This window comes from Panthera uncia, assembly GCF_023721935.1.
Source record: "Panthera uncia isolate 11264 chromosome C1 unlocalized genomic scaffold, Puncia_PCG_1.0 HiC_scaffold_4, whole genome shotgun sequence".
NCBI classification, from domain to species: domain Eukaryota; kingdom Metazoa; phylum Chordata; class Mammalia; order Carnivora; family Felidae; genus Panthera; species Panthera uncia.
Genome location: NW_026057585.1, coordinates 69,445,909 through 69,466,326, shown reverse-complemented (window position 1 = coordinate 69,466,326; position 20,418 = coordinate 69,445,909). Strand labels below are relative to the sequence as shown.

Genomic DNA, 20,418 nt, shown 5'->3' with positions numbered 1-20,418 from the left:
ATCCCTACAGCAGAAGCCGAGCGGAGAAACGAAGCGGAAGCCCCGCGTAGCCCCCACACACCACTCAGGCGAGGGGCCCTCCGTGTCATGGCCGCCGACAGTGACGATGGCGCAGTCTCAGCCCCAGCGGCCTCTGATGGTGAGTGGCTTCCCAGGGCTTCCTCCTTAAAACTCTGTGCGCTCCGGGAAGGGGAAGGCCTCGGGCTTACGGCTCTAGAAACTGACTTCCAACGTTCAACTAGCTCACCTCCGAACCAGCCACGAGGAGACTACAAGTCCCGGTGTGCACCGCAGCTCGGCTGCAAAAGCCTTGCGTGTTGGGAGCTTAGACGGGGACCGTGGGGGCATGTCGGGAGATGTAGTCTAAGGCTCATGGTTAAGTGTAGCGGATTGGGAGTCGTGATCCAAAGAAATGGGACGTGTTGGGGGCTTGGGTGTGAGGAATTATTTATGAGGCTCTGGGGCATCATGGCTACCACCGCTTTTGGCTACTGGGGCACAGATCGGACTGGGCCACAGTCCGACCTTCCTCTTCTGCGGATTGTGATGCTGAAGGGAGAAGTTATTTTCCCAAAAGCTCACATAAACCACTGGAAGACGCAGGCTTTCTCTCCCCAAATTCAGGGTACTGCTCATTTCAAGGCCTGTGTTTAGAGCATGTATGGTACAAAGGGTTTGAGGAGAAAGCTGCCATTTCTTGCCTTAATGGAAACTGCCCCCCAACATTCCGCCCCCAGCCATGGCCTGCCTTGGTATTGGTTTCCCTGGACCCCTGCCTAAGCATTAACATCATTTGCTCTCCTTACCCTCAGGTGGTGTCTGCAAAACCACAAAATCTGGGGAGGAGCTAGTAGTCCAGGTTCCTGTGGTGGATGTGCAGAGTGACAACTTCAAGGAGATGTGGCCATCCCTCCTGCTGGCCATAAAGACAGCTAGCTTCGTGGCTGTGGACACGGTGAGGGTTGGGGAATGGGGAGGACAGGTAGTTTTGAAAGGGCTGGTTGGTGCTGGGAACCTAACACAACTCTCCCTTTACCCACTCATAGGAACTGAGTGGGCTTGGGGACAGGAAGAGTTTGCTGAACCAGTAAGTATAAGCCCTGATCTTAGTGTCAGCCTTGGCAGGAGGGGAAGACCTCATCCCTGGAGTAGAATTCACAGTCCTGGGTGGTTTGAGGGCTAGCTCCCAGCCACAGCCACCCCCTAAACCCAACCCCAAGGTGCATCGAGGAACGTTACAAGTCCGTGTGTCATGCTGCCAGGACCCGTTCTATTCTCTCCCTGGGCCTCGCCTGCTTCAAGCAGCAGCCAGATAAGGTATGGGCTGATCTCACATCTATCCCTGGTCTTTGGCTGGCAGGGAGGAGGGTTGAAATCCTGGAGAACATCAGGTGTGAGGTGTTTTTATCCCAAATCCTGATATAGCAGATCCTTTCTCTCCCAGGGTGAACACTCATACCTGGCTCAGGTGTTCAATCTGACCCTGCTATGCATGGAAGAGTATGTGATAGAACCAAAGTCTGTGCAATTCTTGGTACAGCATGGCTTCAACTTCAACCGGCAGTATGCTCAGGGTATCCCTTACCACAAGGGTAATGACAAGGTAGGTCTCCAGCCTTGAGACTGCCCCTTCTGTGGCTTCATTTCTTCCTAACCTAGGCTGGGTACGTAGGGAGGATCTGCTCAGTATGGGAAATCACTAGAGACAGGGCTGGGGAAACAAGCCTGATAACATAGAATAGCATTGGGTAAGGCAGGGAGGTAGAGCTTTCCAGGTAGGGGAGCCAGATAGAAATGTCCTGCAAAAGAGGCTCCCTAGGGGACTCTTCTTCCTGATGACCTCTTTCTTTCTACCCAGGGTGATGAGAGTCAGAGCCAGTCAGTGAGGACACTCTTCCTGGAGCTAATCCGGGCCCGCCGGCCCCTGGTACTACACAATGGTCTCATAGACTTGGTGTTCTTGTACCAGAACTTCTATGCACACCTTCCCGAGAGCTTGGGAACCTTCACTGCGGACCTGTGTGAAATGTTCCCAGCCGGCATTTATGACACCAAGTATGCTGCTGAGTTTCATGCCCGCTTCGTGGCCTCCTACCTAGAATATGTTTTCCGGAAATGGTGAGGAACTGGTTGAGGTTTAGGGATGGGGCCTGGTATAAGCCTGACTGTTTCATTTACATAAGGTATTTATTGAGTGCCTACCATGTGCCAGGCACTATTTTAGGTGCTGAGGATTCAGCAGTGAGCAAAACAGACAAAAAACCCTATTCCTATGGAATTTATACACTAGTGGACCAATACCCTCTTGCGCTGTTGCAGTGAGCGGGAAAATGGGAAGCAGCGGGCAGCCGGCAGCCCACACCTTACCCTGGAGTTCTGCAGCTATCCTACTAGCATGAGGGCCCATATTGACTACCGCTGCTGCATGCCCCCTACAACCCACCGTCCTCATTCCACCAGCATCTGTGACAATTTTTCGGTAAGAGCACCCACCCATTTCCTGGGGGGAGGGGGGAAAGTTCTGATGCCTGGAATCCCTGTCTAAGCCTCTTTCCTACCTCTAGGCCTATGGCTGGTGCCCCTTGGGACCGCAGTGTCCTCGGTCCCATGATATTGATCTTATCATTGACACTGATGAGGCTGTGGTGGAGGACAAGCGGCGACGGCGGCGACGTAGGGAAAAACGGCGGAGGGCTTTGTTGGGCCTGCCTGGGAAACAGACCTCTGAGGAAAATGAGGATGGCCCTCCCATGAAGCAGGTCTGTGGGGATGGCCTCAAGGCTGAGGAAATTGAGCAGGAAGTGGCTGAAGATGAGACTAGGAGCCAGCCTGGCTTGGAGAAAGGTCACAAAAATGACTTGGAGATGGGGCTCAAAGCAACAAGGCTGGAAACAGCTGATGTGGCTACCTCAGAAGCGCCAGGAGGTCAAGCCAATCCTCACCCAGTGGCTGGGGATGGGTTGCATCGAGCTGGTTTTGATGCCTTTATGACAGGTTTTGTAATGGCCTATGTGGGAGTGAGCCAAGGACCCCAGATCTGTAGCTCTGGACCCTGGCTACCTGAATGCCACAACAAGGTATATCTGAGTGGCAAGGCTGTACCCCTCACAGTGGCCAAGAGCCAGTTCTCCCGTTCCTCCAAAGCCCACAACCAGAAGATGAAGCTGGCTTGGGGCAGCAGCTGACACAACTTCTGCCTAGCACTCAGGGCCTAGGACGAGAACTGAGAGTGGAATACAAGTGTCTGGGTCCCTCTAGCTTGTGAATGACAGAGTTGGGGGGGTCAGGGGGTGGGGTCCTGGCAGAGATACTGCTGCATCTGTCTTGCACCTTCTCCTTTACCCCAGAGGATGAGGAACAAGGGTACACGTAAGAAGGCTGACTAGCACCTGTAACACCAACTTTATTTATTTTTAAATCTGAAAGTGTCTTGGGGAAAAAGTATTACCAAAAAATCAACAGAAACAAGTTATGAAAATATTTGACCAGCTTCATCTTTGGTTATTTCTTATTGCGGTTCTGTAAGGACAGACTGTTCCCATAGCTCCAGCCATAGCAGGAAGGGAAGAAAATCAGTCCGTGTATAAACCATTTAACCAGTTGGGTGTGTCACATGTTGACAAATACATAGAGCAGGCCCTGGGGCCTACAAAACCAGCCCCACTCCCAACCACAGGGTTGAAAGTTTTATGGGGCAGAACATTAAGACTCCTTCATAAATATGAAAATAGATTAATCAACTGGAAAAGACCTTTGAATAGGTTAGCTAAGAGCCATGACCACTACACGGCCTCACCCTCCCCTTGCATAGAAATGTAGTGATGTGGTCTGACTGTGCAGTAAGTGCAAACAGCAATTATTCAAGTGTCTTAGACATACTGGCAAGAAGCTCCCCAGTCTTCAGGTCTGAGAAATAGCCATGCCCTTTATGGCTTCCTGGTCAGCTCCAGGTTCCATCCAGTAGCTTATATGCCCCAGAAAAGGGCAAAAGACAGACCTGGAGTAGGAAAAGAACCTGGGGTAATAGCTGCCTGCCAGCGCAAACTAGAACTAGGAGTCCTCTGGTCCTGTCTGGGGAAGTGCATTGGGAATCGGGTGGGAGCCAGAGCTCCTTGCTGGATTTCAGAAGCTTGGTATCATCTGTTGGCCCTAAGTAGGAAAGCCTTTCACTGCTGTCTCCCCTCTCATGCACAGCCGTTAGGCACTTGGAATCCCCATATTGAGCCTGGCTCGGCCTAGCCAGCCTGCTCTGTAGGCCACAGGGAAGAGTCAAGGCTGTACATAAGAGGGCCCAGTGGCTTCAACTGAAGGTCCACCCCCAAGGTGAGCTGGGACTAGCCCCCCTCACCCATCCTGTTCTCCCTGGGTTTTCAGGCCTACGCCTGAGACAGAAAACGGGACTGGAGCCAAGCTTCTTGGCCTTTCTTCTTCTACCTCCATCTCCTCAGAGGCACCTGCAAGGCATGGACTAGCTCCCTGGGGCCTGGGCCCAAAACCATTTTCTTCTTGGGGACTGGAGCAGTCCATGGCTTCATGGGCCAGAACAGGTGGTAGGGCAGATGCTCGGAATGGCGGGATCTCTCTTACTCTGTACTTGAGACTACTGAGGCGTGGTGGGGGCCCATCAGATAGTGAATCTTCTCGGCCCACAAATGGACAGGCCTCTTGATGCAAGAACTCTGGTGAACCAGGCAAAGAACGCCACCGGCGAGCAGGTGGGGCCAGGGGCTCCTGCCAATCAGCCAGAGGCAGAGTTCCAGGCCCTGGTGCATCTAGGTCAAATACCAGCGAGATGACAGACTTGCTGGGCAGGTCAAAGAACTTGATCTTGCCACCCTTGAGGTCCTGGCGAGCACTAAAAGGGTTGATTTTGGGGGTACGGACAGTACCACCTCGTTGTGGCTGGTAGTAGGGGTCCAAGACGTTTACTGTACGTGGGGGCTTACGGGAAAAGATGTCTGACTGGCTTCGAGACAGCCAGATAGTACGTCTTGGGCGTGGGGACTTGGGAGGGATCTTGTCATCCAGTGAGCTCAGTCGCTTTACACCAGGTCCCTTCTCCAAGAGTCCTGAAAAACAGTCAAGTCAGGGTTACTCACACTAGTCATGACAAACAGAAGCAGCACCTTGTGCCACAAAGTGTTTCACCAATGAGAAAACAAGGGAGGCAATATGCCAAGTCATAACTCTGAAGAGTCCCATACTTTTTCCATCATCCCCTGCCCCTCTGCCTTTCTTCTGGACATGAGATCCTGCAATGAGCCCTAGAGAGGAAGGCCCCACATCCTAATTTCTTCCCTTGGGATCAGGTGAAACACTATGGTCTAATCTCTTACCCTTGACTGTGGGCTGCAGCTTCCTGTCCGTCTCCAGCTCTTCTTCCTGTAGATGGCTCAGAATTTCCTCCAAGGTCTTCCCAATCTCCGCAAAGGATGGGCGTAGTTTGGGGTCCATCTGTGGTCATCCACACCAGCCATTAGCCCTGCGCTCCTATTTTCCACCCCAAGGATGGCGTTTGAGTCTGTTTCTGGCATCTTTTAAGATTCAGGTGTGCAGCTAAGCTCTTTTCTGAAGGCCCCAGGCCATGAGGATGATTCCCAGAGCTAAGGTCAGGGGAGATGCTGTTGTCTAATACCCTCCCCTATCAGCACCCTTTCTGTATGGGTCTTATCCCCTTGTTGGGCACAGAACCCTCCGAAAGAGTACACTTAACATTAGTTTGTTCTGTTCTTGAGTTCTGCTGCTAACATGTCTCTGGGAGCTACCTGAGGAAAGCCCAGCTACCCCTTGGTCATAACAGGTAGGTCCAGCCCCAGAGCTGTATAAAGTGAGGGTTAACAAAAGTTCTTCCCATAGGCCTTAAAACCAGCTGGACCCAAAGTCCAATCGAAACCTGACCAGAGCTCTATCAGTATCGAAAGCAAGAGGTGGTAAGTCTACCCTGCAGGCTGAAGACTACAATACAAAGCAGTTTTCCTTTTCTTGGTCCAGGGCTCTGGACTATCTGTTAGGCCTGGAGGAGGGGATGTGGGCACTGCCACTCATCAGTGAAAATGAGGCTCCTCATGAACCTTAATGAGCAGCTTGTCCCTACAGTCCTAACCAGGTGAAAAGGGTTCAGCCAGCCCCTGACCAAAGCTGGGGGAAGGGGAGGGAGACACTCACATTACAGCAGTTGAAGGTGAGCTGCAGAAATTCTGGGGGACAGTCTCCCACCATATGCTGGAAAGCATCATAGTCTAATCCGAAGTTCTGTGGATGGGTATGGTGGGGAGGGGACATTGGTAGACTGGTCATTAATCCCTCCACCCATCCTGGCCTGCTTAGGAGAGGCTGAGAGTTGCCCCAAAGAAGTAACCACACAGACAGTTCCAGCAACTCCACCCCAGTAACAACAGTCCCATAGCCTCAAAACCAGCCCCATCCCAGTGGCACTGTCCCCTATACCTGCAGCTCACCTCTGTGCGAGGAAGGTAGTCCGGATCAGCTTGGATGCGGGCGATGATCTCACAGAGGATGATACCATAAGAGAACACGTCCGCCTGGTGGGTAGTAAGACCTCAGTTTCCTTCTCAGTGGGGTGAGAGGTGGGGTCTGTGTCCCTCAGGTCTGCCAGCCCAGGCCTAAGCCCTGTATTTCATTCAGTTCATTTACTGGGTAGCTGCCAAGTACCAACCCTGCTCTGAGCAGGATGTAGATACTTACCGTGAACATACAGGGTGATTGATCCTGGACACTTTCCTGATAAGAGTGGATTCTAAGGAGAACCAGGCCCTGGGCTCCCCAGACTCACCTTTTCATTGTAGGGCTCATCTCGGAGAACCTCAGGTGCCATCCAGAAGGGTGAGCCCACCACAGCCAGCTTCTCATTCCCCATGCTGTGGGGTGGGGGTGAGGGGAGAGATTATATGGAGAATGAGCTCACCACTGGCTGGTGCAATGGGATATCTGACCATTGGGAATTCTTCTCCCTGAAGAATGGACACAGACTAAGACTGACCAAATTTAGGGAGCTGAGATTGAACTGTAACCAAGTTCTGGCCTCTGGGGAGGAAGCTGGCATTTTTCCTTTGCTTCAGTCTCTTCTGTGACCCCAGCACCTATTAGGGCTACCCACCTGACGTCAGGAATCTTCTCAGCCAGGCCAAAGTCAGCTACCACTGCAGAGTAACCATTCTCATCCCTCTTTATCAGGCAGTTCTAGGGTTCCCAAAGAAGAAGACAATGTGGCTCAGAAGGGGGACCAGCCAGCCATAGAGTTACCACCACCCCTCCCTGCCACAGGGCACCTTGTCTTCTCCTTGGTGAAACTACACTCAGGCTGACCCAGTGGTCAGACCTGGGACTCTGTCAGCCATGTGAAATGAGTTAGGCCTGGATCTTGGGTGGCTGCCATAAGAGTCATATGCTTCAAACAAATATTTATCTTTGCTTTTATATACTAAGCATGGTTCTAAGTGCCAGAGAAAGCTCAATGAACAGACATCTTTGTCCTCTTGGAGCTTACAATCTAGTGGAGGAAGACGGACTATCAGGTCCCTGCCTCCCATCCTCTTTTCCTCAGAATGCAGAGACCCAAAGTAATATAAGTGTAGGACAAGTGCCAGGTCTGCACTACCTTTCATTGCCCAGAGGATCACAACCAACCTCCTCAATGGCATTAAAAGTCTATGATCTGGCTCCAACCACTGGCCTGCCCCCTACCCCCCGGCTGCTGCTCCTATGCACACATCTCCATCTAAACTTGTCACAGACAAGCCTGACCTGTGAAGCCTGAACAGCCCCTTCAAGCCTTTGTCTTTGCTTCTATTGCTTCCTTCCATTTGGAATGTTCTCTCAACTCTCCTTTTCACCTCAGCTTTTATGTGTTTTAAGGTAAGTGACCTTTCCATCCTGTCGTCTCCAGCTCTCACCACCCTCTCTCTTCTCAGCTCCTTTAACTCCTCCTCTATGCCACTTCCTCTTACAGTCTAACAGAGAGCAGGTTCTGGTTCAGGCTCTCTGATAGCACTCAACTCATGAGAGAGGCTCAGGATGTGCTCACCGAACAAATGCTGCTGTCCCCAGAGAAAAGATGAACACAAATGGCTTGTAAATAAACAAATCAGCAACCGGCTCTCCCCAAACAGCTACATTCAAAATAGCCCTACACCACTCGCTCATGAGGCACCTCACACCACCTTCTTCCTCCAAAGGCAGGAGAGAGTAGGGATCCTTGGCTCAGGGACATTTCTGGGGCCAGCAAGACCCTATTTGACCCAAACCTACCCTCCCTCCTTACCAGGTTTGGCATTCAGTTGCCAAGTCACCTCCTGCTTACTCTACCTCAGGTACCAATCACCCCCGCCCCCTACTTTGGCCTTGACATTATCATACTATTTTCTCCCTGAGCTGGAGGGAGCCTGTGATTTCATCACATCTAACCTGGGCCCGAGTAGACATGCATCATCTCTGGCTTCCAAGCAAGACCATCCTTGTACTTGTCCTGGCTTTGGCCTTCCCATCAGGTTCTGCTGGCTCAGCACCCCATAACCTCCTGACTATGACCATGAGAAGATGGGCCCTAGGCCAGCTTGCCTATTAAACAGCTGAAGCCCAGGCCATAGGGCACAGGCTTATGAGGCAGTGGCAGCTCAGATCTGTCACCTATTTTTCTCCCCTCCTATTTGATCTGCAACTCCTTTCTCCTGTCTCCAAGGCTCAGTCTAAAGTCCTACTTACTATTTGCTTTATAGCCCTCAGAAACTGCCCTGTAAATTCAGCCTGGGAGGAGGAGATAAGGAACAGAAAATGGCCACAGTACTCTGCCCTTGTCAAAGCTCTGTGGTTTCTGGCGGATCTTCACATTCATAGACATCTACTGTCCACTCACTGCAAATCATCCATCTAGGAGTATAGGACTTCACAGTAGCTTCTCTGAACAGCTGAGAAATGGCTAAGGCAGGGATGATCAGGGCCCCACAATATGGGGCAAGGCTACCCAGTTTGCCTCTGGTCTGGAGGGTGACCACTGCCCCTCATAAAGTTTCTCACAGCCAATAGCTGGGCATTGGAGCCAAAGACAAAGATGGGATACTGAAAAACAAAAGAGCCAAATTTTAGACGTCTGTATTTCTAAAGGGATAAGGCAAATGAGGAGGAGCCCTGATGGATTAGCCCTAGTGGTATTTTCCAAAATCTCCTGAGCCTGTCCTTAATGGGGTCTAGGCTAGCAAAGTTTGGCTGGCAACACTTGCCGTTTTTACTTCCTTATCTCCCACTCATTCCTCATGGGTTTCTGCTGTAAGTTCTCACATGACTCTAGGGCTTTAAGCTCAATAGACAAAAATTAGTCCTTATATTAACTTGATCTTTCTGCTGTTGACATTGTTGATTCTTTCAACACTTTTATATATGATTCAGGAATCATTAATACCAGGAGTGCAGAGAATAAACAGTTGTGGTCCTGAGGCTAACAGACTAGCTATTAGAGGCTAGTTAGAGGCTATTCCTGTTCCCTTTCAATTCTTCTCTCCTGGCTTCTGTGACACTACAGCCCTGGTTTTCCTTCTCTACCTTTGGCTACTGTACAGGCTCCAGTGCAGGTACTTCTTCCCATCTCATGCTCTCAGCATTCTATCTTCAGCCTACATCTCTCAGGCTCCATTTGTGCTGATGACTCCCAAATGTATATCCTCAGACCTGACCTTTATCCTCAAGCTTCAGATTTGCATATCCAGTCTATTTCTGGACATCTCCTGGATTACTCATATTGAATTCCATACATGCAAACCTGAACTCATTTTTTCCCTCAAAAGCTAAAGCTAGCTAAGCTAGCAACCTGGGATTCACCCTAGATTTTTTACTGTTACTCCAACTAATTTAGCTTCTAAATATTTTTCAAATCTGCCCCTCCCTCTTCATTCCCCACCCCTCCCCGCCCCCACCTTTGCATTAGTCCAGGTCCTCCTTATTCCTCCCCGGGATATTGCAGTGCTCTTCTAACTGATCTTATGGCTTAGTCCAGGCTTGAACTCCATAATCCACCTTCCTCATTCCTGCCAGCATGACCTTAGTAAAACGTAAATCTGTGTTACTCTCCTGTTTAAAAGCCATCAATGACATACTGTGATTGTTTTTATATTAAATGCCCAGAATAAGCAAATCCATAGAAGTGAAAATGGACTAGTGGTTGCCCAGGGCTGAAGGGAGAGGGGAATAGAATCTGGGGCTTTCATTTCGGATGGTGAAAAGTTCTGAAGTTAGATAGTGGTGATGGCTGAATGTACTAAAAACCACTGAAATACATACTTTGAGAGGGCAAATTTTATTTTATGTGAAGTGTATCTCAAAAAGCTATTACTTTTAAAAAGCTGACAGTGGTTTTCTTCATTTCCTGTCTAGAAGATTAAATCCAAGTTTGATAGTATATGATCAGAGTCCTCTCTTTTCAGCTCTTATTCCCTACCACTCCTACCTCCCAGTCTGCCCATTGTACTATTCATGCCACTATGCCTTTGTTTATGCAATTCCCTTTGTCTACTCTGCTCTGCAATATTAGCCCCACCACATGCATGTGCACACACACACACTACTTATTCATAAGTAGAATTCAATTTTCAAGATTCAGCTTAGGTATTTTCTCTTCCAAGAAGCCTGCTCTGTACCCTCAGGTTGGGTTAAATACCACTTTTTCAAAGCATCTTATGCATTGCCCTTTCTGTAACCTTAGCATCTGCTATATTATAATGAAAGTGTCTGTACAGTTCATTCCCATGACTATAGACTATAAGCTGTAGGAAAGCAGTAATGTCTTAAGAGGAAGGTGGCCCAGAGAATACTAGGTAGTATCCCTTCCCTAGGGTAAGGGAAAGATTGCCTACTTCTGTCTGTATGGTACTGTAGGAATTACAAAACATTCTTCACAAACATAATCCTAATGGTTCTTCAAAATAACATTGTCAGATGTGCAGATCTAAGATTTTTACATTTAAGGTGATAAAAATGAAGCTTTCAACTCTAAGTGGTAAAGACCCAAGTCTCCTGATTCTAAAAGGTTCTCACATAATGATTCTGTCCTCCCCAGAAAAAGAGGCTGATGAGCTTTCCCTTGGGGATAGCAAGGTCATGGCAGGAGCAATGCAGTCTCAAGAGAGTAGCCTGGTCCATGGAGAAGGCAACACTGTGTACAATAACATAAGACCCTTTCACTTGTGACTGCAGCCCCTACCTCAAATGTTGCCCTTGGATTCAAGGGCATCTAGTACAATGCTTGCATTTCTCATCTAACTTGGATGCGGTCCCAAAATAGACTATGTGGCTAGAAAGTACAAAATATGAAGCCAGACCAATTTTCAGGCTGTGTGAGGTGCAAGGTCCATTGCATAGAGGATAGAGACTTCTTTATTCAAAAGTATCCTTGCCTATAAAAATTTTTTTCCTTGCCTATAAAATTAACAACACAGTAAACAACAGATTTTGGTGAGGATGCTGAGAAAGGGGAATCCTCTTACACTGTTGGTGGGAATGCAAACTGGTGCAGCTCTGGAAAACAGTATGGAGGTTCCACAAAAACTTAAAAATAGAACTACCCTGTGACTTAGCAATTGCACTACTAGGTATTTTCCTCGAAGGATCCAAAAATACAGATTCAAAGGGTACATGCACCCCAATGTTTATAGCAGCATTATCAACAATAGCCAAACTATGGGAAGAGCCCAAATGCCCCACTGACTGATGAACTGATAAAGAAGATATTGGGGGGGGAGGGGGTGGTGCGCACACTGGAATATTACTCAGCCATCAAAAAGAATGAATTCTTGCTATTTGCAACAACAACATTGGTAGAGCTACAGCATATTATGCTAAGTGAAATGAAATAGATCACTCAGAAAGACAAATACCATATGATTTCACTCATATATGGAATTTAAGAAACAAAACATTAACATATGGGAAGGGTGAAAATGAGGGAAATAAACCATAAGAGACTCAATTACAGAGAACATACTGAGGGTTGATGGAGGGAGGCGGGTGGGGTTAGCTAAATGGGTGATGGGTACTAAAGAAGGCACTTGTTATGATGAGCTCTGGGTTTTATATGTAAGTAATGAATCACTAAATTCTACCCCTGAAACCAATATTACACTATATGTTAACTAACTTGACTTTAAATACAAATTTGAAACAAAACAAAACAAAACAAAACTATCCTTGCCTAGAGTAAGCAGCAAACATAAGAAAGGCTCAGACAGACTTCCCTGAGGTGAGGGTTGACCTTTTCAGCTTCAAAAAGGAGCCCATGCACTGCTGCTACTTGGCTCCCATTCCTCTGTCTTCACCCCTATTATAATTCATCACACCATAGCAGAGAGACTTCTATGTTTGCCTCTTCAAAGACAGTGAATGATCCCATTCATCTATGTGTCTCAAAACCTAGAACAGACACACAGAAAGGGCTTAGCAAAAGTTTGTTATATGAAAGTTTGGGCAGATAATCGAAACAACTGGGCTTCTTTTCACATATGTCAAAGGCATACACTAATCGTACATTCAACTCGCCATTGTGGGGACTGAGCTGACAAGAGACTCAAAAAGGGTGGGCACGAATGCATTTCTGGAAGCCAACACAAACCCTTCAGAACTGGGCCACAGTAGACACTTGAGAGCAGTTCCTGAGGTCTCCTAGAACAGCTGTACAGTCAATATTGGCACTGAATAAAACCACCTGAGCGAAGAAATGCCAAGTCCATTTGTTAATGTTAGTTCCAAGCTAAAGCTATTTCTGCAACAACAACAAAATGGCTTTCATGTGCCATCACCTCTTTCCCCTCACACAAATTTCTCCTCACACAAATTCACTCCATTAACCCAGTTAGGATCAGAGAGGAAAGTATTGATTCTACATCTCAAGAAAGGTTCAGAGGTTCTTTTCACAGCACAGGGAAATCAGAGACTGAACTGCACTCCTAAATGCTCAGAGGCTGCTACAGTCCAAGTTTCTTAGAAGATTATCCTGTTTACTGTAATGTGTCCCATCCCTTGCCCTCTATCCCACCCTGTGATGCCATATCTTTACCACACCTCTTATGTAATAATCTTCACATACCTGTCCCCCCAACAAGACTAAGAGCTCATGGATAGTAAAGATTGGGTTCCAGTAATTTTCTATGTCTCCAATACTAGATCTTCTAATAGAATAGTATGAATGGTTCCCAAAAATTATTGATGTTATTCATTATATTAAAAAAAAAGAAAAGAAAAAAACCTACTACAGGGTGCCTTAACAGACACTCTGTCTCTCCAGTACTCAATGTTGTTCCTAATTCTTGCTGTCTTCAGTCTCTGAAAACTGGCATTTTCTGCTCCTAGTTGTGTGGTATAGCCTAAGACCATAGTTGAATAGGCTTTCTACTCTGGTGGAGTCACCAGAGTGGTTTCTTTGGAGTCAGTGAAAAACCAAAACCAAACAACCAAGAATAGAGGTACAATTCATAATTCACACTCCTAGGGATAACCTAAGAAGTAATGGTATTAAGCAGAAACAAACTGCTCTCGGCTGCTCCTACAAGCCAAACCTTGTGTAGTACTAGTTACTCCCAGAGCTACTGATAAAAGCCTGTGTGTGGTGATTGCCACTTCTTGATGGAGCTCATGAATTGAGTTTTTTATTTTAAAAAAATTTTTAATGTTTATTTATTTTGAAAGAAAGAGCGAGTACTAGCAAGGGAGGCGCAGAGAGAGAGGTGAGAGAGAATCCCAAGCAGGCTCCGCACTGTCAGCACAGAGCTCCATGCTGGGCTCAGTCTCATGAACCATGAGATCATGACCTGAAACAAAATCAAGAGTCGGACACTTAAATGACTGAGCCACCTTGTGCCCCCATTTGTTTTTCTTGAACTTGAGATTCCCTACAGTGCACTTCCCAACCTGTCTCCAGGTTGCAAAGTCATTTTTTCTCACAACATGTGAGTATCCTAAATATCTCCTTACAGTTCAGATCCAAGAAATCACAGCCTAGAGACACGGAGAGTTCTTTCTCCTAAGTTCCTAATTTCTCTTCTCACGGGGATACCCACTGCCCATTAGGAAATGGACCTATAGGTCCAAAGAGGTTAGTCATTGTTACAATACAACATGACAATCCCAGACAGAACTACACTTGGACACTAGCATGATGGAGCAAAGTGCTTTGGAGGCACAGAGGGAATACGATCAGCTCTTAGGAATTTGTTGGGGGGAGTTTTGTTCCAGAAAGCCTAGCTACCCTAACCTAGTGATCTTTCTTTTCCCAAAACCAATGGTCTGAAGCTGAACACTCAATTATTAAATGCTGTAGGCTGTTCTTTAGTTATTTCCCAACAGACTATAAGTACCTCTAGGTCAGAAACTGTCCTTTTCTAATACTTCTTCACCCATGGTGCCAGGCATAAGAGACGCTCATGTAGGTGTGGGGGAAATATATACATAGATAACTCATCAGGATGTCTCTCCACCTTGGAAGAAATGATGCTTTCTCGGTAGGAAGCAAAGATTTGGTTCTGGCTGCACGCTCAAGGTGAGAGAAGGCTATCAACCTAAGGCAGTATCTTGATATACAACCCTACCCATTTACCTAGAATAAGTACAGTTTTCTTAGTCTTGATTTTCTAAAATATTCCAGGGAAGGAGAGAAGACTAACAAAGGGATAAGATGACACCTTCCAGGTCCTAACCCTTACAAGTGCCAATAAAGATAAAGGACTCCTCATAACTAGGCCTCAGTTGGTCACTGGATTCCACTCGCCAGTCTTAATGCTGCTTCAGTAACAGTGTAGCTGACTACAAATGGCCCTGCCATACCCAGGGGCCCTACACTCACCTCCCCAAAGCTGTTTTCTCTGTAGTAGTTTATAAACCAATGGCCAGGGCCCCTCAGGGGTAGTACTGCTGTTTGGAACCCCAGAACCACTGTAGTGAAAGGTAGCCAGAGACTTACTGCTCTAGGCCTTATTGGCTCTGAGAGTACAGCTTGCTTGTGTTCCTTTGCAAACTTTCTCTGATAACAAGCTTTGTTACCCCTCATTCATGACAGAAGGGGTACAGGAGTATGTATATGCATACATATGTCTGTGTATGTGCACGTGTAGATGTTGAGGGTGGAGAATTAAATGACAGCTATTCTTGGGCAAGTACAAACTCCTCTAAACCTCCGCAGAAGACTAAATCGCTCTTGCAGAGAAATCATATTAGATGATTTACAGTTCCCACATCAATGATCAAACAGTACTATTTATATAAGCCTTGTTATGGTGGTGTCCTGGGCCACTTGGCCCTGAGATGCCTGCCTTGTAGCATGGCCAACATCCTCTAAAAGCAACTCTTTTCTAACCTGGTCACATAGCAATTTGGACAGTAAGAGACTAGCTGATGCCAAAGAACTGGCAGAATGGCAGAAACTCAATCACACAGATAGAAAATGGGTCAGTACGTTATGGCCCTCAAAACCTGCACTCAAATGACAAAACCAGTGAACTTCTGTTCTCAGTTAAGAGCTACTTCCTGGAGGCCATGAGAGAGAACACTAAGACATAGGCTCCCAATTTGCCTTGACTGCTGTCTCTCCTATAGGGCAAGAATCTCTTAACCCTCCTCATGCCAACTGCTCCTGCAACATACATTCAGATTGAAGTAAAGCATTAAGGTTCTTAAGTGTTGCCTGGCTCAACATTCAACACTCAATCCTGCTGAAAGATTGGTTTTCTAAGGACAGCTATACTATATACGTATACTAATATACATAGTAGTAAGTTGTATTCTCTGTGATTGAATGTTAAATCTGTAAGAGATCTCCATTATTTCAAAGTTCATTAATAATTGGTTTTTTTAATCCTGCTTTCTTGGTAATGGAAGACAATGTCTCAAAGAGTTGTGCAAGAAAAGCCTTCATACCTTAGATGTGAGGTCCCGATGAAAAATGCCTTTGAAATGAAGGTAGCTGAGGCCCACTGCTATGTCATAAGCCAGTTTCACCCTCACAGTCCAGGGCAAATGCAGGTTACTGTCTAGTAATTGTTCCAGGTTTCCAGAGTTGATATACTGCAAAATAGAATGGAAAACCCAGCCACTATTTGTCAGGAACGTTTAGGCTGGTGTTGAAACCATTAGAGAATAAACACCTAGAAGATAGAGACTCTAGGTTTTTAATTTTTTTTTCTTAAGTTACTGAGGGTTTATTCTGCATCCAGGCACTACGGTAGATGCTACACACAAAGACCCTTTTCTTTGAAGAGATCATAATCTATTCAGGGGTACAAACTATATCATGTGGTAAATGCTAAAATATAGCTTTGTACAGGTACAACAGCACTATGAGTGGATACATTTACAAAACCAATCTGGGCATGTCAAAGGAAGCTATACAGAGGAAATAAGGAGTTAAAAAGATGACCTGGGGAATCCGGAAAGAAAGATACTACATACAGAGGGAGCAACATATGCAAAGTTATAGGTTAAACGCACGGTGCATTCAGGAAACTAATTTACTCAATATGGCCAGAGTGCATGAATTAGTAGAAACAGGTGAGGCCAATATGTTTTGCTAAGATATATGGACTTTATCCTTCTATTGGGAACAAAATAAGCCTTTTAAGCAGAAGAGGGAAATGTTCATATTTGCTTTTTATTTTATTATTATTATTATTATTATTATTAATGTTTCTTTATTTTTAAGACAGAGAGAGACAGAGCCTAAGCAGGGGAGGGGCAGAGAGAGAGGGAGACACAGAATCCGAAGCTGGCTCCAGGCTCCAAGCTGTCAGCACAGAGCCTGACGTGGTGCTCAAACTCATAGACCATGACATCATGACCTGAGCCTAAGTTGGATGCTTAACTGACTGAGCCACCCAGGTTCCCCTATTTTTTTTTATTACTTTTTAAAAAGTTTATTTATTTTTAGAGAGAGAGAGAGAGAGAGAGAGAGAGAGAGAGAGAGAGAGCATGAATGAGATAGGTGGAAGAGAGAGAGGGAAAGAGAATTCCAAGCAGGCTCTGCATGGTCAGCACAGAGCCCAGCATGGGGCTTGGTCTCACAAATGATGAGATCATGACCTGAGCCAAATGCTCAACTGAATGTGGCACCCAGGTGCCCCCATTTTCTTTTTAAAGAAAAGATTATTTAAGCAATGGTATGATCGGTGGGTTAGATGGAGAATATGGAGAAGGATAAATAGGCAATTATTACAATAATCCTGATGAAAGAAGGGTGCCTCAGTTAAGGCAATAGTGGAAGTATTGGAATAGAGCAAGATTCAAGATATATTTTTAAATGGAAGAGTCAAACAAACAAACAAAAAACTTGACTACCTGGATGGGGGGATGAGGGCAACAAAAAGCTCTAGGTTGATCCTAGGTCATTGGTCCCTGGATGCCATTATTAAATATCCACAAAATAGAAGGACAGGTTTTTAGAAGAAGCAAGGTTAAAAGATAGTGAGTTTAGCTAGGACATGTTGAGTTTAAGGGCTTGTGGGACAGCTGAGGTGAAGATGTCCTATAGAGAATCAGCTTAAAGTTTAGGAACAAAGTCTGAGCTAGAGACTAACATTTAGAAGATAGTAACATTGAGCTGAAGTAGTCATGATGCCAAGGGATGTATGAAATTGTCCAGGGGTTAACATATAAAGTGCAAATTAACAGAATCTTAAGGAATGGTAACGTTTAAAGGAGCAGGCAGAGGAAGTAGAACCAAGGAAGAATGTTACCACAGAAGCCAAAGAAGGAGAACATTCCAAGGTGGAAATGACCAAAAGTATCAAATGCCATAAATATCAAGTTAGGTGAGCATAAAAAGTGTCCACTGAACTTGCAACTAAGAAGTAATTGGCAACTATGGCCAAGCAGTTGGTTAAGACCAGAGTTAAGACCAAAGGGAACGGAGGAGTGAGTAGGAAGATAAGGCTGTGGAGAAACTCTATGATGATGTACTCTTTCAATAAAGTTGGCTGTTCGTCATTTCTACATACCCATGAGGGGCTGCTTTGCATTTTTCTTTTTTTAAAGAACAAATAAACCTTTTTATAAAGAGATTCTAATAATAGAAACAATAACAATAACAATGAAACAACAATGGCAACAGTTAATATTTATTTATATAGTGTTTACTTTGTACCAAGCACTAGTCTAAGAACTTTACATTAATTATCTCATTTAATCTGCACGTAACCCTATGAGTTAAGTGTATTATTATTCTCATTTTATAAAAGGCATTTAGAGGTTAAGATCTAGGGTTCAAACCCAGACAGTCTGGCCCACAGTCAATGTTCTTTACCACTACATTACATTAGAGTCAGAACCCACAGCATCTGAGTCAAAGAGCCTCATACAGAACAGGAGCTCAATTTTTTTTTCCAATTAGGTAATGAATTTATTCAAACCTTACATGATATATTATCTCCCTTCTCCTTCCAAGAGAGAAAGAGGGAAAATTCCTCTAAGCCTAAAATTAAGCTCTTAATATCTATTTTTTGGGGGGGTGATACTGAATTTTCAAAAGACTAGGGAACCTAATGGGTTAGCAGGCAAGAGATCTGAATTTTAGTCCAATTCTGCCTCCTAACAACTATTTACCTTTGGACAAATCAACTAATGAGGCTATCCTTCAGTTTCCCCCTGTATAAAATAGATATGATAATTCCTGATCCATATAACTCACAATGTTATTATGAGGATCTAATATAAATACATGAAAGTGCTTAGAAAAAAATTTAAGTGCCATATAATCTGAGATTTTATGATGTAGTAACATAAGCACCAAAAAGAGCCAGCTGGGGGCAGTAGGATGCAACACTTTAGATCCTTGGATGCGGTGGATCAGGTTGGCTCAGGCAGAAAGAAAGGCTAAAAATATACCTAACTTCTCAAAAGGGAAACTTGTCAGTCTGCTTAATTCTGCTTCATAACCCATCTTGGGAATCTCAAAATGAGGCATAATGACAGCATTAGAATAGCACCTTTCATCTTTTCACTCTAGTTGAATCTGTCCACAGTTCACAATTGAGGAGCCCATTTGTTAAAAAGAAAGTGAATTTGCAAACTCCAAGCAACATGGAGACAATGAAGTGGACATCTAATCACACAAATTGCTTCAGTTCTGAGAGTCAAAACAGTCTGAAAAGATGGTGGTTCACTTCTTTGATATGGTGACAATGTGACATGGAAAGCCTGACTTCAGGAGCCACTGAGGTTTCCTAATTGAGGGTCAGGCAGAAAAGACTATGATGAAAAGGCCGTATCTGCATTCTCTCTAGGCCAGGCTAAGCCAGGACCCTTGATTCTGGTTTGGAAAAACACATATTTACTCTTTTCAGCATGTCTCAGGACCTGAGAAATCCACAGAGGGTGGAGAGCAAAAGAGAAAGGTGAGACAAGGTGAGGAATCACACCATTAGTAGGCTCTGGTTTTTTCAACCAACATGGAAGAAGCAGGACCAGAGAAGGAAATTAAAGGGAGTTTATTGTTACAGCCTGTTCCTCTTGCCTGCTTTTGGTGAATATTTTTAGAAGGGGCTGATAGGCCTCTGGGCCTTTAGAAACCATAACTTCGCAATGTCTCAAGACCTTTGCATATGTAAGTAAAGGAAGTTCGAGATCTGCCAACAAGGAAGACTTCTAAGTTGCTACATACTCTGTGTGCCCATTAGTTGGAATGTTCACTTCCCCATAAGCAACTCCCAGTGCTGGCTCAGCTGGTGTCCTGTGAACAAATCCCTCTGTGCGAAGCAGAGGCAAAAGCAATTGCACTAGCACATTCAGTTTCTCAACACCTGCTTTGCTTTGTTTTCTTCCAGACCACTCCCTTGACCGGCTCTACAAAACAACCTAAGGCATTGGCAGTGTATTTAAATAACCTACTAGAGAGAGTTTTACACTTTTTATTGCTGTTCTTTTAAACTTTCAAGTTCAGAAAACTATAATATCAGCCAGTCAAGTGTCAGAGGTACTTTGGTACCTCTTATTGACGGATCCCCAACTTTATCTACACCAAAACCTGCCTTTCCTTCTCCTGGTCTAATAAAATATTATAACAGAGTTTCTACCATTTCATTTGTGTTTGATACTTGATTTCCTTAAAGACTCTTCATAAAAGCAGTAAATAAATAAATGTGTGTTGGAGACTAACAATATTATGTATGCAGGAAATCATACGTCGATACCATAAAAAATCACCAATGGGTCAGATTAGTGGACACTCAGTTCTCCACTCAGGAATATCAATTAAAATTACTTCTACCTCATTTATTGAGCACTTCTCTGCCTCCTGTCACCCCCACATGACAGTAAGAACTTATCAGTTTACATCAGCATTATTTTCCCCAGTGATTAGAAGAGTGCACTACACATAGTAAATGTGGGTATATAAAGATGAATAACAGTTTATATATACCTTAAAGATGTCCAGTG

General features: G+C 45.3%; 2 protein-coding genes across 3 annotated transcripts in view; one reads left to right on the top strand and one right to left on the bottom strand.

Annotated features, from left to right (window-relative positions):
• Nucleotides 1–58: 58 nt before the first annotated feature.
• TOE1 (target of EGR1, exonuclease) lies at nucleotides 59–3,480 on the top strand. The gene is made up of 8 exons (XM_049618642.1): nucleotides 59–139; nucleotides 813–955; nucleotides 1,047–1,087; nucleotides 1,221–1,317; nucleotides 1,445–1,603; nucleotides 1,859–2,118; nucleotides 2,320–2,479; nucleotides 2,565–3,480. The coding sequence occupies exons 1-8, from the start codon at nucleotides 88–90 to the stop codon at nucleotides 3,183–3,185; spliced, it is 1,533 nt and encodes a 510-aa protein (XP_049474599.1). The 5' UTR covers nucleotides 59–87; the 3' UTR covers nucleotides 3,186–3,480.
• Nucleotides 3,380–20,418, bottom strand: part of TESK2 (testis associated actin remodelling kinase 2) — a 130,396-nt gene continuing 113,357 nt past the window's right edge. For both annotated transcript variants that reach the window (XM_049618635.1, XM_049618636.1), the window contains 7 exons: nucleotides 15,910–16,056; nucleotides 7,118–7,200; nucleotides 6,794–6,878; nucleotides 6,459–6,542; nucleotides 6,166–6,252; nucleotides 5,337–5,454; nucleotides 3,380–5,069 (listed from right to left, as the gene is read on the bottom strand). In XM_049618635.1, coding sequence (XP_049474592.1) covers nucleotides 4,345–5,069; nucleotides 5,337–5,454; nucleotides 6,166–6,252; nucleotides 6,459–6,542; nucleotides 6,794–6,878; nucleotides 7,118–7,200; nucleotides 15,910–16,056 — 1,329 coding nt within the window. In that variant the 3' untranslated portion in view covers nucleotides 3,380–4,344. The remainder of the gene's footprint in view (nucleotides 5,070–5,336; nucleotides 5,455–6,165; nucleotides 6,253–6,458; nucleotides 6,543–6,793; nucleotides 6,879–7,117; nucleotides 7,201–15,909; nucleotides 16,057–20,418) is intronic.

What these genes read in the sequence shown, in the direction of transcription:
- TOE1 (XM_049618642.1), top strand. Translation starts at nt 88, where the DNA reads ATGGCCGCCGACAGTGACGATGGCGCAGTCTCAGCCCCAGCGGCCTCT. An exon ending in AGGAAGAGTTTGCTGAACCA is followed by an intron (nt 1,088 to 1,220) that starts GTAAGTATAAGC and finishes CCCAACCCCAAG; the next exon opens with GTGCATCGAGGAACGTTACA. An exon ending in GAATATGTTTTCCGGAAATG is followed by an intron (nt 2,119 to 2,319) that starts GTGAGGAACTGG and finishes GCGCTGTTGCAG; the next exon opens with TGAGCGGGAAAATGGGAAGC.